Source organism: Zootoca vivipara, chromosome 13, assembly GCF_965207765.1.
Source record: "Zootoca vivipara chromosome 13, rZooViv2.hap1.1, whole genome shotgun sequence".
NCBI lineage: Eukaryota > Metazoa > Chordata > Lepidosauria > Squamata > Lacertidae > Zootoca > Zootoca vivipara.
Window position 1 is genome coordinate 37,614,041 of NC_142596.1, and position 16,596 is coordinate 37,630,636.

Below are 16,596 nucleotides of genomic sequence, written 5' to 3' on the forward strand. Positions count from 1 at the left end.
AATAAGCTCAAGCAGAAAGCAAAATTGCCTAAGAGCTTTGTGGCATCATTGCTGCCATAAGTGTGCTGGTAATTAGTGCAATACAGTACAATACAGTCATACCTCGGTTTAAGTACGCTTCGGTTTGAGAACTTTCAGTTTAAGTACTCCGCGGACCCTCCTGGAACGGATTAATCCACTTTCCATTACTTTCAATGGGAAAGTTCGCTTCAGGTTAAGTACGCTTCAGGTTAAGTACGGACTTCCAGAACCAATTACACTCATACTTCGGGTTAAGTGCGCTTCAGGTTGAGTACTTCGCGGACCCGTCTGGAATGGATTAATCCACTTTCCATTACTTTCAATGGGAAAGTTTGCTTCAGATTAAGTACGCTTCAGGTTAAGTACTCTGCGGACCGTCTGGAACGGATTAATCCACTTTCCATTACTTTCAATGGGAAAGTACGCTTCAGGTTAAGTACAGACTTCTGGAACCAATTGTGTACTTAAACTGAGGTACCACTGTAATGGCATAAAGAAAACTACTGTGATGGCTATAGTTGTGCACTTGGTGTTATTTAACAGCTCTTGTGGAGGTTTCCCAGTCTGATAAGACCAGGAGGAACATGCTGCTCTATAAAAAGAAGGTCAAGGGAAGGTCTTTATGATAGCAGCCACAAGCTGAGTGAAGATTTGTAACAAATTATAGAGAACCCATTGCCAGCTTGATCCTGGTCAGCGCTGAGCTGAAAGCAGCTTTCCAGCTGGAACTGAGAATAAAGCTGGAGAGGTAGAACAAGAAGGCAAAGACAGAGCCAGAAGGTATCTGAGTCCTAGGCAAACTCCCAGCCCGAGTAAGAGGTCCATATAGCAGAGCTCAAGAACACAAGGGTCACATTCCCTTCTGGGTAACTATGCCTGGACCCAAATTTGTAATATCTATTTTTTGTTTTGTACACTGTTCCGTTTTATTTATGATATATAGTTGTGTTTTGATTCCATTTTTCTGTAGTTTTAAAGAAATGTTATTAAATGTTGCACCTGGATTGTGTTTATGTAAAATACTTAAAGATTTTATTTTATTGTGTTTTAAGTAGTATTCAGTCCAAAAAAAATAAATGCAACAAATTCAAATTCCTTTCTTTGGTGACCATGTTCATTTGGGGCACTTGGCAAAAGCAAGAAAGACATCCTCCCATATTCTTTAAAATAAATTTAATCTGGAGATTTACAGCAGGCATCCTGACATCTAAAGAAGCAGGGCTCAGACATCCCTTCTGCATAGCTCTAGACAGATCCATCCCTTGTCTTGAATAGAGTGTGTTTTAGAGTGCTATTAGGAGCAACTAAGAGATCTCTCCTGAGGTTTCTTGCAAGCTTTTTGCCTCTCTCCCCATTCCTTTTTCCTTCCTCAGACCAGAACACTGAAGCTCACATTACAACTCTACCCAAATCTTTCTGGTGCCTCATTGATTAGTCATTAGAGAGGTTGGGGGATGGATTTTATTGCAGGGCCCTTGACATGCTGCTCCCGATCTTTCCAGAGATGGCACAGAGAATCTCTCAGCTGATGCTCTTTATTTTATTGTTTGCTTCACAGTTTGGGTTGCTGTTATATGAAACAGAGGTATCCACAGAGGTGTATTCCTAAGTCATGCAACTAGGAAATGTGTACTTTTTGTCAGTGTTAAGTGACATACGGTAGAAGGCTATTTATGTGACCTTGCATAGTAGGATTTTGAATGAGAAATGGCAGTGCCAGATACAGTACAGGGTTTCTTTTTGGGAGGAGGGGTTGGGGGAGGGCCTTGATCAAGATGCCTTCAGCAGCCTTCCTTTTCTATGCTTCCTTGATTTCTGGCTTAATGGTTTAAAGGTAAATTGAGCCTGTAGATTATCTGTTGGAATACAGTACTAAGGTAAAGATGCAGTCAGTCCCAACACATGATCAGGGGAAATATACACTAATTATAGTTAAAGTGGCTGATAAGTCAAAACAAATTAAGATATAACTATATGACTGAATGTGAGGAATATATGTAGGTGACAGAGTAACAAAGTAAAACAGAGAATGATTTCTGTGGTGTGCAGTTAGTTTTACAATATTTAATTAAATGTAAAGCTTGGTCATTAGTGTTTTCCTTAAGCTATTGTAGTTTCTGTTACTCTTGGTCTTCCTATTATAATTGTTATTATTGTTATTATTGTCAGTACCATGAAGATCTGTTACGTTAATTTAATAGAAGGCATCAAAAATAAAAATAAATAAAGGTAAATTGAGAGTATATTATTTCAAATGGTCAGCCAGTATGGATCCAACAGCACCACAGTAATATGCTCTGACTGACCAAATGTAGGCAGCTATCTGGCATTTTGCACCATCTAAAGTTACAAGATCCTTTTTTGAGGGCAGTCCCACAAACAGCACATCACAGTAGTCTATATTAGAGGTTCCTAAAACATGAATGATCAAGGCCTGGGCTGGCCTGTCTTCTCTAGGAAAGGGCACATCTGACACACCAGCTGAAGTTGGAGAAACATATTGCAGCAAACATATTGGGATGTGAAGTAGGGTCTGGTTGGAAGATGAATGCTCACTCCATGGAACCAGTGGCTGAGGGCATTTAAGAGGTGGATTTATCATATGATGTCTCCAGACTGACAGTATTTGTGGGAGGGATTCATGCACACACTGGGAATTGTAGTTTTGTGAAATCAAAGTGGAATTAAGTCATCTGTCACACAATAAATCCACTTTTAAGGAAGGATGGAGTTTTTGCGGTTAGCAAAGTGAATGTGAATTGCATTAAAAAGTGTTTTAATGAATGAACAATTAGTGGGAAGATGTACAAATGTCCTGTAAACAGGTCAGCATGACTGGCCACCTTATTTTTGTGTTTGTAAGTTGTTTTAAAAAGTTTTTAACAATGTGTTTTAATTGTAGTAGTCTTCTCTGGAACCTTAGAGTGAAGGATGGGTAATTAATAACAACAATAATTGTTGTGTAACCTTCCTACAAACAAATCAGACTGAATTTTCAATAAAGATAAGAAATTATCTAACCTCCACATAAACTTTGGGCAAGCAAATCAGGATAAATCTACAATAAATAGGTTGTCTGACGGAGACCTAAATATCTCCATCAAGTGAACTATGTATCAATTTGTTTCCAATGCAGAAACTCAGATGTGAGATGCAAAAAGTTAAAAAGCCGGGATTTCCGTAGAGATTATGATTTCCGTACAGGGTTCAGCCTCATTTGTCTCTCTGAAGGCATTACACATCCTTAATAAAGCATATGGAAGACCACACATTGGGACCTGTTTATATCTTTATCAGATGGAAATATTTTGCAACTGGGTTTTTGTTGTGCAGTAGTTAAAATGTGTTGTATTATGTGTAATGCATTAATTATATGGGTGAGATGATTATTTATTTATTTACAAAATTTACCCCCCCCCCCCTTTAAACTTCACAACTATATATGCATATGGTTTTGTGCACGGCTTAGGCTCCTGGTTTAAGAAAGTGGCTTTAACTGCACTGATCAGAAATGTAATGCATGGGAATTCTACAATGCATTAAAAAAAAAATGCCCAACTTTATCCCTGCAGGGATAGTTTCACCCACAGAATGATCTTCATAGCAATCTATCCTGTGTTCATTCTGAAGCAAGCCCTACCAGGCTGAATGTAGCTTACTTAGTATTAGGTGGTGATTCTTCCAAATCCGTATCTCATTTGCATCTCAGTAAATGGGAGTTTACTGAGCTGCAAATGAGATACGGATTTGTGTCCCTGCTTATTCAACTTATATGCAGAATTCATTATGTGAAAGGCTGGACTGGATAAATCCCAAGCCAGAATTAAGATTGCTGGAAGAAATATCAACAACCTTATATATGCTTATGACACAACATTGATGGCAGAAAGTGAGGAGGAATTAAAGAACCTTTTAATGAGGGTGAAAGAGGAGAGCGCACAATATGGTCTGAAGCTCAACATCAAAAAAACTAAGATCATGGCCACTGGTCCCATCACCTCCTGGCAAATAGAAGGGGAAGAAATGGAGGCAGTGAGAGATTTTACTTTCTTGGGTTCCATGATCACTGCAGATGGTGACAGCAGTCGCGAGATTAAAAAACGCCTGCTTCTTGGGAGAAAAGCAATGACAAACCTAGACAGCATCTTAAAAAGCAGAGACATCACCTTCCCAACAAAGGTCCGTATAGTTAAAGCTATGGTTTTCCCAGTAGTGATGTATGGAAGTGAAGGCTGATCGCTGAAGAATTGATGCTTTTGAATTATGGTGCTGGATGAGACTCTTGAGAGTCCAATGGACTGCAAGAAGATCAAACCTATCCATTCTGAAGGAAATCAGCCCTGAGTGCTCACTGGAAGGACAGATCGTGAAGAGAAGACTCCCTGTAAAAGACCCTGATGTTGGGAAAGATTGAGGGCACAAGGAGAAGGGGACGACAGAGGATGAGATGGTTGGACAGTGTTCTGGAAGCTACCAACATGAGCCTGACCAAACTGCGGGAGGCAGTGGAAGACAGGAGTGCCTGGGGTGCTCTGGTCCATGGGGTCACGAAGAGTCGGACACGACTAAACAACAAAAAAAGCATAAATGGGAGTTTGAGGATATTGTGCCATGTACCTAAAATGTAACCAATTAAATATACAGGCACACGGATTGTTGGACACGACTAAACGGCTTTTGTTGTTTAGTCGTTTAGTCGGACACGACTAAACGACTAAACAACAAAAGCAAGCAGGCTACCCTCATTTCCCCCTGTCTTTTGCCGTCGCAAAGCATTGCTCTGGATCTGCCCCCCACCCCCAATTATAAATAACGCGCCTTCTATACGGCCACAGCTCAGGCCAGCCTAGTAATGATGAAAACCTATTCCATATTGGAGGGAAGGAAGGAGGGATGCGCACGGGAAATCCGATTGTAAACCCACCTTTCTTCCTTCTCTCCCTCCCTCCCCCGCGCCTCCCAATAGCAGCCTGGCCGCAGCGGCGTCTCTGGTGCTGATGCGCCTGTGCGCGCAAGGCAGGGAGAGGAGAGGCGACGGCAACGGGAGTGGCCAGTGGCGCAGCGCAAGCGACGTTGGGCAGAGCCGAGCCGAGCGCTGGGGAGGCGGAGGCCGAAGCAGGAGGCGCAGGAGCAGCATCAGCATCGCCGCCGCCGCTGCCGCCGCCGCCGCCATCCATCTTCTGCAAGCCGGCGGAGCAGGTGCCGCTGTCGGTGGGAGCGCCTTCTATCCGCGGCGCGGGGCTCGTCGATCAGCGGAGGAAGAGGACGAGGCGGCGGCGCCAAGATGTTGGAGATCCAGTTGGACGACGGCGGCGTCGGGGGCTACCCGGGTGACGACTACTGCTCCGGCTCGGTGATGTCGGAGCGGGTGTCGGGCCTGGCCAACAGCATCTACCGCGAGTTCGAGCGCCTCATCCGCTGCTACGACGAGGAGGTGGTCAAGGAGCTGATGCCGCTGGTGGTGACGGTGCTGGAGAACCTCGACTCGGTGCTCACCGACAACCAGGAGCATGAGGTGGAGCTGGAGCTCCTGCGCGAGGACAACGAGCAGCTGCTCACGCAGTACGAGCGGGAGAAGGCGCTGCGCAAGCAGGCCGAGGAGGTGAGCCCGAGAGAGAGGAGCCGGAGAGAGGGAGACCCCTGCGGGCGACGCGCCTGCAGCAGGGGGAGGGTGGGGGTGGGGTGCGGAGAGGCCGCCGCGGCGCGCGCAACGAGGGCGCAGCGCTGGGCCCGGCCCAGGCGAGGAGCCAAGGGGACCCACCAAGGCCGCCGCAGCCCTCCTGCTCCCGAGCAGCCTCATAGGCAAGAGTGGTGTTGCCGTGGCCCAGATCTGGCCAGGAGGATGGCTTTCTGAAGCTCAGGCCCAGCTCATGTGGATTGTACTTGTGATTCATCACCTACTAATAGTGGATTATTATTATTTTTAGTAGTAGTAGTAGTAGTACTGTTGTTGTTACTATTATTCTACAACCGCATGGGATTTGCCATCCAAATGACAGATCCAGGACCTGCTTAGCTGCAGCAGATTCTCCAGGAGGATGAAATGTTCTGTAGAGCCTTTGCTGGACTCCTAAAAAAAACACACATGAGAAAGGGTTAGGAATAAGCCACCGCTTGTCCTGTCTTGTATAAAGAGCAGGTGAAAAGGAGCGAAGGAGCAGCCCACTGGAATCTGGCAAATGCATTGGAGCTCTGTGGATTAAGTTTCTTGAAATGGGAATGGGGGCAGAGGGGAGTCCTTGTGGACACCCAGGTTTCTTTTACTAGACTCCAGGAGACATTTAAAGACCCAAGTCGGAATCCATCCAGAGTGGGATGGGTGGAGGGAGGTGAAGCAAAGATCCAATGCAGTGAAGACGCTGCAGGGATACTTTCCATGGAGTGCTGTGTGCAAAATACTTTCCTTTGCAACCTGCCACCCACCCCCACCAAGTAAATTACCTTCTATTCCTCCTGATCCGCTTCCTAAAATAGTCTGCCCTATTGGTTGGGACCTTGTCCCTGTCTGGGTCCCCATCATCTGTCTCCCTTTTGTATCCTAGTGCCAGTCTTCCCCAGCCTGGTGCTTCTTATTTGTCTTTGGACTGCAACTCCCATCAGCCCTGTTTTACTTGGGGCTGATGGGATTTGTAATCCAGAACAACTGGAGGTCACCAGGTTGGGGGAAGGTGGGCCTAGGATAGCTGCGCCCACCTGCCTCCCCTGTCCATCAGCCCTTGGCAACCAGCCACGTACCTCTGCCACTCATACACTGATTCCTGTGCCAAGATGAGATAAATCTATCGCTAGACCCCAGTAAGTCACTCGGCCGGTTCTCCCCTGTTTTTCTGTTTTCTCTAGATTTTAATTCCCATAAATTCAGTTTGCCCTCTGGGCAATCTCTTCCCCTCCATCCCGCCAATCATTTGTTGGTGAAAAAAGAGGAGGGGAGGCTTGTGTGGCACACTGCTAGGCCCTGGAAGTGCCAGCCTCTGCTATCTTTAGTTCCCACCCTTGTGTGGTGCAAAGGGGGTGTTTGTAAATGCCAAGGAAGTGGACCCAAGTGCCAAAGTTGCTCTGTTTGATGTTGGCTGGTGTTGCAGGACTGGAATTGCTCTTGGTTGATTTCTTAGTGATTTGCCGTAGATTTGCAAGTTCTTCTGACTCCCAATTTTTTAACAGCAGCAACAACAGCCAGTGTGGCCTAGTGGTCAGAGTGTTGGACTAGGGCAGGCATCCCCAAACTTCGGCCCTCCAGATGTTTTGGACTTCAATTCCCATCTTCCCTGACCACTGGTCCTGTTAGCTAGGGATCATGGGAGTTGTAGGCCAAAACATCTGGAGGGCCACAGTTTGGGGATGCCTGGACTAGGGCCTGGAGGACCAAGGTTCTAATCCCCAAGTCTCACTGGGTGACCTTGAGCCAGTTGCTGTCTCTCAGCTGAAGCTACCTTGCAGGGTTATTGTGAGAATAAAATGGAGAGGGGGAGAACTGTATACACTAGGGTTGGGGGATTATTATTATTTAGCTTGAAGGCTGCATTCTCTTCTGGGCAACCTTCCAAGGGTCGCATGTCAGTGGTGGGCATGGGCAAAAGTGGGGGGAGAAGTTAATGTAACTTTTACCTTTGTACAGTAGCCTAGTTTCTACACACATACACACCCCCTTCTATCTTGCATCCAGGTAAGTAAAAAAAGCAACATCAGTAAAATTCCATCTAGGCAAAAAATAGACTTGGGGTGCAAAGGGGTGTGGCCTTGGGACAATTCTTAAGGCTGGATAGAGACACCTGGAGACCCCCATCCGACCCCTAGGCATGAGGTGACCCACTCAAGTTACACACCACCCTGAGGTTCTTGAAGGGAAATTGGATATAAATGTAATAGTAAGTAAAAATAATCAAAGTTGTTTAAAAAAATTTTTTTCTCCTTCCTCAATTAAGATACTGAATCAAGGCTGTATACACTCTATACACTAAAAGCACAGTCAAATCACATTCTTTCCCTCAAATAATTCTGGGCACTGTAGTTTGTTACGGGTTTCTGGGAATTGTAACTCTGCAAGAATTCTTTGAGAGAAAGAATGTGTTTCAGATGTGCTTTAAAGGTATAGTGTGTACACATCCAAAGAGAGTTTTTTTAGGTGGGAGACAATGGCTAGATTTTTGTGTGGAAAGAATTATGAACTTGGTTCTGGTAAGGAAAACCAATTCCTGGTTTTAAACATATGCTCAGTTTTGTCCGGGTTCTTAATTTGTAGTTCTAAGGCAGGCATCCCCAAACTTTGGCCCTCCAGATGTTTTGGACTACAATTTCCATCTTCCCCAACCACTGGTCCTGTTAGCTAGGGATCATGGGAGTTGTAGGCCAAAACATCTGGAGGGCCGCAGTTTGGGGATGCCTGTTCTAAGGGTATATCTGTAGCCAAAATGGTCCCCCATTCGTATATAAGAATGCCTCTGAACCAGCAGAATGAGGAAAACTCTAATGCAGGTGAGGGGAGCTTTTAATCTTTCAGACGTTCAGCAACTACAATTCCCATCAACTCCAGCAAACATGGCCAATGGGCCAGGGACAATGGTCATTGTAGTTCAGCAACAACTGGAGGGCCCAAGGTTCTCTATACCTGCCCCAAGTTTCTAGAAGTGCAAAATATATTTTTGAGCGGGGAAGACTTGAGGGAGGAGCCTCTGCTCACCCCAAAGCAGCCTAAAGAGGACTGAGCATGCTCAGTGGCCATAGAATGCTGATTGACTGTGGAGAGGGACAGACGGAATGGAACCCCTGGAATCTCAAGTGGGAGTATTCAACGCTGCAGCATTTTGTTGTGGTCCCATTTGTTATTTTTAGAGTGTGCTTTCCTTGATGTTTTAATTTGAGGAGGCCCACTGGAGCTGGGAGGTCAGGAGTTTTCTATGCCAAGGTTGCAGTCCTGCTGGAGGGTAAATTCTCTTTGCATCATCAGCCTTGGATGCCTCTTTCCCTTACATCAATTGTCAGGCCATTCTTTCTGGTCCCTTGGGCTGATGCCTGGTCTTCTGGCATCACTTCACAGTTTAAGAAGGATGTTGACAAGCTGGAAGGTGTGCAGAGGAAGGCGACCAAGAGGATTCTGCACTGCAGGGGGTTGGACTAAATGACCCTTGTGTCCCTTCCGGCTACAATTCTATGATTCTATGACCATGATAAAGGGTCTGGAGTTCAAGTCATATGAAGAATGGTTGAGGGAGTTGGTTAGGTTTAGCCTGGAGAAGAGAAGACTGAGAGGTGATATGATGGCCATCTTCAAATATGTGACGGGCTGTCATGTGGAAGATGCAGCAAGCTTGTTTTCTCCTGCTCTGGAGGGTAGGTATTCAACCAATGGATTCAAGTTTCAGTAAAGGAGATTTTGACTAAGCATTAGGAAAAACTTTCTGATGGTAAGAGCTGTTGGACAACAGAAAAGACTACCTTGGAAGGTGGTGGACTCTCCTTCCTTGGAGGTTTTAAAGCAGAGGTTGGATAGCCATCTGTCAGAGATTCTTTAGCTAGGCTTCCTTAACCTCGGCCCTCCAGATGTTTTTTGGCCTACAACTCCCATGATCCCTAGCTAGCAGGACCAGTGGTCAGGGATGATGGGAATTGTAGTCTCAAAACATCTGGAGGGCTGAGGTTGAGGAAGCCTGTTTAGTGGTGATTCCTTTATTGCTGGGGGTTGGACTAGATGACCCTCGGTGTTCCTTCCAACTCTATGATTCTATGGTTCTACATGGCCGTGTGGCAAGGAACAAGATGGGGCAGCTGTGAACTGATGTATAAGAAGCCTGAAACAGAAGGAGAACAAAATAATTCTCTTTGGTATTTATATAAAAGCACTTATGTCAGTGATGTGCTTTGCCAGCTGTTTAATCCTAGGCATATTCATAAAATTCCTTTAATCTTATCTAAATTAGAAACAACTCATCAGATTTCCCCTCCCCATCCTGAGAACCATGGCCTTTTCATATTTTTAATGGCTATGATCTTCCATAGAAGGAGAGATCAAAACTATTAGAGTCACAATCCAACCAAAGTTGAACTCAGTGGTTGAATTTATTTCTGAGTAGACATAGGATTGTGCTGTTTAAAGATTTCAATGTTTTCAGTGGGAGAAAGAGTGGGGTTTTGTAACAGTACAACCCTATGACTGTTTACTCAAAAGTAAGTCCTGCTGTATTCCATGGGCCTTGCTGTTAGGCAACTGTCCTAGAATTGCAGTCTCTTGTGGAAATCAGTGGGACATAGGATGTGCTGAATTTTGGCTGGTTCAGGCCCGAAGGTGCTTTCAGCTTAGAGAAGAGGTGGCTAAAGATTAACGAGTTACTACTGAGAAGTATAGAGAATGAATGGAGATATTGGATTCATGTGTACTTTCTATCAAATTCATTTTATGTGTCTTGATCAGAGTTCAAGAGCCTATTCCAGCAAGGCAAAAAACACTCCGTGTGCAAAGCAGGGCCAATGAGGGGTGTGGCTTGGGGAGAGTTCTGAGGGCCAGTTACGAGAGGCCTGGAGGGCCACATTTGTTCCCCAGCCCTGATGTGCCCCACGCCTGCTTTTAACCAATGATGGGGGCATTAATTGTTTGCCAAAGCTGTTCCAAATCATTACACTGTCAAAAATGACGAACAGGGAAAGGACAACTCAGCTGTGGGACTGGCATCCTGCATTTTTACATACTCCCAAAGTACATGGGAAAGTGTAGTCTAATGTGAGGGTTAGCAGAGCATGGAGTACAGTGGCCAAGTTTTCATCTCTGTCCAAAACTAGCCATAGCTGGCAAACCAGCCATAGCTGGAAATAGGCACTCCTAGCTGTAGAGCAGGCATCCCCAAATTGCCGCCCTCCAGATGTTTTGGCCTACAACTCCCATGATCCCTAGCTAACAGGACCAGTGGTCGGGGAAGATGGGAATTGTAGACCAAAACAACTAGAGGGCCAAAGTTTGGGGATGCCTGCTGTAGAGGTTACCTGAGTTTTCAGGGGCAATGTTGGATCAAGTAGGAATCCCAAGCTATGGACCTGTTCCCTCCAGGAGGATTCAACCATGTCCAAAGCTGATTACCACCAACATATGGCACCAGGGTTGAAAGATGTGCCCTGGCTACTGGTCCAGATTCAGGGTTCTAGAACTCAGAAATCTGAAACCTCCATCTTGTCTGTATTCCATTTCAATTTGTTGGTCCACGTCCAAGGTTGAAGCTCCCAGAGCGAAGGTTGTTGTTTTTTTGTCCCCCCCCCCCATCTTTACATTTTAGCTATCGGAAGGGAAAAACCCCAGAATTTCCAATTCCTAAGTAGCATCAAATTGATTAGGCATGCAGATGGCTAAGCCCTCATGATTTTTCCACCTTTGGATACTTAACGTATAGCAGCATCACAAAGTTTGTGGCTGCTTTGCAGGTGCTCTTTGTATGAGATTAACCTTGCATTGTCATTCTCCAACTGATGCCAATCTATAGTTGGCAGACACATTGCTCTTACTTTTTTTTTTTACAGTATTTATGTAGTGATTTTGAATCTTTCCAAATGTGGAAAATCTTGAATCAGACCCTGAGAAATACCAATTTCACAAGAGACAGAAGTGTATGCAGGTTTTTTTTTAAAAAAAACACCACACACTTCCCTACCTGCAGTCTTTGATTGGTCTTTGGAGAAAAGATGACGGAGGGCACAGACTTTGTTTGCACATCAGGGTGAGCAACTTTTCTTCACCTGAGGGTCACATCCCTTTCTAGGGGCCATATGCCAGAAGCAAAAGTGGGTGAAGCAACAGATGTCAGTTTACTTACCTCTCTGGAAGCTAGAAGCATAATAAGATTTCAAGGTCAAATTCAAAACTCTCAAGGAGGGTGTAAATCTGGGCTGGTGAAAGGTGTGGCTGTGGAGAGCATGTGGTCTAGGGAGAGTCCCGAGGGCCAGAGAGAGAGTCCTGAGGGCCACATCCCATCAACAGACCTGAGGTCCCCCATCTGTACTTAAAAATATAATTTGGCTTAACTATGGTTTGAATGTGTACTGGTGCACAGGGCTAAAATTGCTGGCCCTTAAATCCTCCTTCACTGCAGACCCAGGCTTGTGGTTTTTGTCTCGCTCCAAAACAAAGCCACAAGCAGTAATCCAAGAACAAGCCTTGGCTACAACTTGTGGTTTGTTTGGAGAGGAACAAACCATGAACCTGGATTGGGATGAAACGTGAAACCAAATAATGACTTATCTCAGCAGGAGCAGGGGTGGAGTGCAGCACCCGTGATTTTCTCCCTGGGCACCAGAGCATTGCACGTTCACCACTAAACCATAGTTAAGTTTAATATACACATGCAGACCTTTTAGATATTTACAAGTGGAAACTTCAACAAAATATTATGGTGAGTATGAAATACTCCTGTTTAGGGTAGCAGGCAGCCGTGTCCATTTCCAGGCTACTCCATTCCGTTTCTCTTTCTGGTTTTTATTCCACCCCTATTTACAGGCACTTGCTGTTGTGTGGACACTTGGAATGCTCAGCCCTCTTTGAACTGTTTTTGGGATTCCCCCATTGTGGTGGGGGAGTCAAACCTTGAAAGATGTGAAGGGACTTTTTTCTGATTAATCACAGTTTGATTGTCTCATATCTCAGGTTCTGCAAATGCTAGAAGCTTAGCCTTTTTTAAAAAAAATGAAAGCTGAGGATTATGCTTTATCATGGGGGTGGCGGTCCTTGCTGCATCCCTGCTGGACTCCCATGAGGAGAACATACGTTATTCTTACCATAATACAATTGTTTATAAGTGGAAATGGCTTTTGGAGGAAGATGTACTGTTGGACTGACATGCAGTTAGTTATTCTTATGATATCTTAAAAGTAGGGAGTGGGTGGGATTTTTTAAAATTAGTTTTACTGGCAAGAAAGGGAGAGCTTTAGAGCTCCGCGATTTTACTGCATATGTCTGTGAGGCCTTTATGGAAATCAATGTGAGGTCAAGCAGTTGATGAAGCTTTATGGAGTTGTTACGCTTGCTGATTTAGAAGCACAGAAGAGAAAGCTAAATAAGAGCAAGGGAGCCCATTAATGCGTTCTGTGTCTGAGTTAACATCTTTTGCATCCTCGGGGCAGTCATTCACTTCAGATTTTTGTTCTGAGGATTTTTTTAAAGAGTTCTTCATATTTATTACCCACCTTTCCCCATAGCAAAACTAATGAAGAGCTTTGAGGGCTAATTCTTGCAGGGGGGGGATTGAAGGTTTTCTTTGTTTACAAAAGTACATGCATTCTCTCTCATCTCAGGTTGTATATTTTGTGTAGGCAGACTTTGGGTGTGATGTGTAGTAATTTGAAAGTAACTGGCTGCGTGCATTTAAAGCGGGTGCACACATGCACACACAGCAATCTTGGGAACTGCAGCTTGCCCGTCGCTGTGCTGCAGTTTCCAGCACTCTTAACAAATTGTTGTTCCCAGTATTCATGGGCGGGGGGAACTTGCTTTAAATGGATGGTGTATATGCAGCCAGGATGTGCCTTGGCAAAAGAGAGGCTGAAGAGGGAAGGATCCTTGTCTCTAAACATGTTTCAAAATGTGCTACTAAGTTTTTTGTTTTGGTTTTTTTATTTATGTTCAGAATGCAGGTGGCTGATTTTATGGAAAGCTAGTGTGTTGTTGTTTTTTGGGTTATATAGGAACATAGGACACTACCTTGAACCAGGTCAGAGCAGGTGCCAATTTAGCATAGTGTTTCCTGTTCTGATTGCTAGCAACTCTCCAGGGTCCCTGGCAGAAGTCCTTCCCATTACCTTTTGCCTGGTCCTTCTAAATTGGAAGTGCCAGAGATTGAACCCAGGATATCCTCCACGTTATGCATGTGCCGTCCCAATGAGCTGTGATGCCTCCCGAAGGGACCTCCCTCTCATCTAGCTGTTTCCCCTATGTATGGTTCCAGTGTGATCAGCTTCACGCACTGTCCATTTTTGTACATGACAAACAGACCCTTAAGAAGAAGATGCTCTTGCTGCCCGTAAATATCGCAATGCATCGAGCAATTCCTGCTTGCTTCTAAATTATTTATTTGCACTTCGTTCCTATTGCCAAGATGGCATTCGCTGGTTTTGCTTTCTGGGCTTTGCCTTGCATGTTTACAGGGATAGCACTCTCAGCAGTTTTTTGTTGGGCTTGGGTTGTGAAATTGTTGCTTTTTGCTATGACGGCTCTCCTGTGCGAGAGGGCAAAACCAAAACCTATTCACACACAAACACATATACAAATGTAACTGATCTGTTCTGGTTGCTCAGCACACACCAAGACATGAACTATTTCTTACCAAAGTGTGCAAAGCTCACAACTTAAGTTTTCAATCCAACTGGGTTAAAAACCGCTTACATAACTTTTGAAAGGATAAAATACTTAGGGTAGAGAAGTTCGACACAAGTTTTTAAAAGCATTATATGTGAATATATCCTAAGCATAAATGTCTCTTATAAACATTACCATACTGGGTGGCCAGATACACAAATTGACCCTAGAGCTGCTGCTTATTAGGGTTGCCAACTTATTAAAATCATGCAAGATGCATTTTAATCATGATAACATGATGGTGAACCAGCGGTTGTAAATTGCACCTTTGTACAGTTGGCTGGTTTCTGCACACACTTGCACACCCCTCTCCATCCTATGTCTGGGCAACCCAGAGACAATGCCAGATTTTAAGGCAAAAACTCTTAAGGGAAGCGTAATGCTGTGCTGGTGAGAGGTGTTGCCTGTGGAGAGTTCTGAGGGCCAGGGACTCTCCATTTGGCCCCTACCCTTGTCATAAACCCTAATTTCCGGTGGGGAAACAAACCACAGAGTGACAGGTTTAGCATTGTGGCCTTAAGAATCCAAGGTTTATTGTTTTGTTTTAAAAAAAAAAACACGAGTGCTGGTGCAGACATAAAACTGTGCCACTCTGTGGTTTGCTGAAGAAAAGGAGGCAAAGTGGATGCGTTTGAGCTTGTGGACCTTTCTGACTGCTGCAGGGAGCTGGGCAAGGCCCCATATCTGCTATGCAGGGCCTAGATTAGGTATCGGGGGTGGGGGCCCTGTAGCCTTCCTGTCATTGTGGGACTCCCAATTCTCATCATCGCCAGCCAACGTGGTCAGTGGTTAGGGATTATGGGAGTTGTAGCCCAACAACATATGAAGGGTCACAGGCCCTAGATCTGCTAGTCACCTTTGGAAGCTCAAATGGCTGTGGGAGAACCTAGTTAGGCCCAAGAGATTTTGCCTGAGGGGAACAGCAAATGACTCCCACTGCGCTTCCATGTTCAAGGCAGACCAAGTTAGGCCTCATCTGCATTATACATTTCAGGAAGTATCATACCACTTGTAACAGTCATGGCTTCCCCAAAATAATGGTGGGAACTGTAGTTCGTTAAGGGTCCTGACAGTTGTTAGGATAATCTTACTCCCCTCACATCAGCTATAGTTCCCAGAGCTACCTGGGAGGAGAGCTTGCTTGTTAATCCACACTGGGTTATAATCACAAATTGATGTGGAAATGTAACAAACTGAATTTTAGACTGGAAAGTGAAAGAAACTGAAATCGACAACTTTACCTAATGGTAGGGCTGGCCCTGATAGCCTCTCTTTATTACATATTGGAATGATAATTTCTTTTAATACGGAACTGCATGTGTCCCCCCCCCCTATTTTTAAATTGTAATTATATTGTTCGTTTTCTGAGGAAGATGCTTAATAATACAGTATTACAGAATTCCTCCTCCTGAGCCTCTCCTTGCTATAACACCTCTGAGGACCAGTTCAAACATTCATTCGCTCAAATGACACCAGTCCTCTCACAAGACAGCACCACTTCAGTTTTCACATGGTCAGATGTTTAGGTGGAAGTGTCCTTGTGTGTGATATATCAGAGAAGACACCCCTTCAATCCTGTCACAGTGTCCATTTGATAGCTGTAATTTTCCACTTACATATATCCCGTTTTTCTGTTTGGATTTTTTTTTTGCCCATGTAGAAGTTCATTGAATTTGAAGATGCACTGGAACAGGAGAAGAAGGAATTGCAGATACAGGTCGAGCACCTTGAATTTCAAACACGGCAGCTGGAGTTAAAGGCCAAAAACTATGCAGACCAGAGTAAGTGAAAACCATGTGTACAGTTTGTCTGACGTTCTGTGAATCATACACAAGTTGTGTTTAATTCAATAGGGGTTTGTCCATACTGATTGAACAAATGCAATGGTGAGGAACCTGTGGTTCTCCAGATGACATTGGACACCAGCTCCCATCAGCACCAGCCCATAACGCCAAAGGGCAGGGATGATGGGAGTTGTAGTCCAACAGTACATGGAGGGCTACAGGTTACAAATCTCTTCTAAAGCATTTACCGTTTTAAAAAAATCTTCTATTCTAGGTGGCCACAAAATATCTGGACAATTGAGGGAAGATGGAGCCAGTATTGCTTTTTCCATTCTGTGCTCACACACATACAGTGGTACCTTTGTTTAAGTACACAATTGGTTCCAGAAGTCTGTACTTAACCTGAAGCATACCGTACTTAACCTGAAGCGAACTTTCCAATTGAAAGTAATGGAAAGTGGATTA

The 16,596-nt window shown here is 44.6% G+C and overlaps 1 protein-coding gene across 18 annotated transcripts in view; it reads left to right on the top strand.

Annotated features, from left to right (window-relative positions):
* The first annotated feature begins 3,521 nt into the window (after positions 1 to 3,521).
* Positions 3,522 to 16,596, top strand: part of MAPK8IP3 (mitogen-activated protein kinase 8 interacting protein 3) — a 71,762-nt gene continuing 58,687 nt past the window's right edge. For all 18 annotated transcript variants that reach the window (XM_088656537.1, XM_035130803.3, XM_088656541.1 and 15 more), the window contains exons 1-2: positions 3,522 to 5,623; positions 16,008 to 16,128. In XM_088656537.1, coding sequence (XP_088512663.1) covers positions 5,306 to 5,623; positions 16,008 to 16,128 — 439 coding nt within the window. In that variant the 5' untranslated portion in view covers positions 3,522 to 5,305. The remainder of the gene's footprint in view (positions 5,624 to 16,007; positions 16,129 to 16,596) is intronic.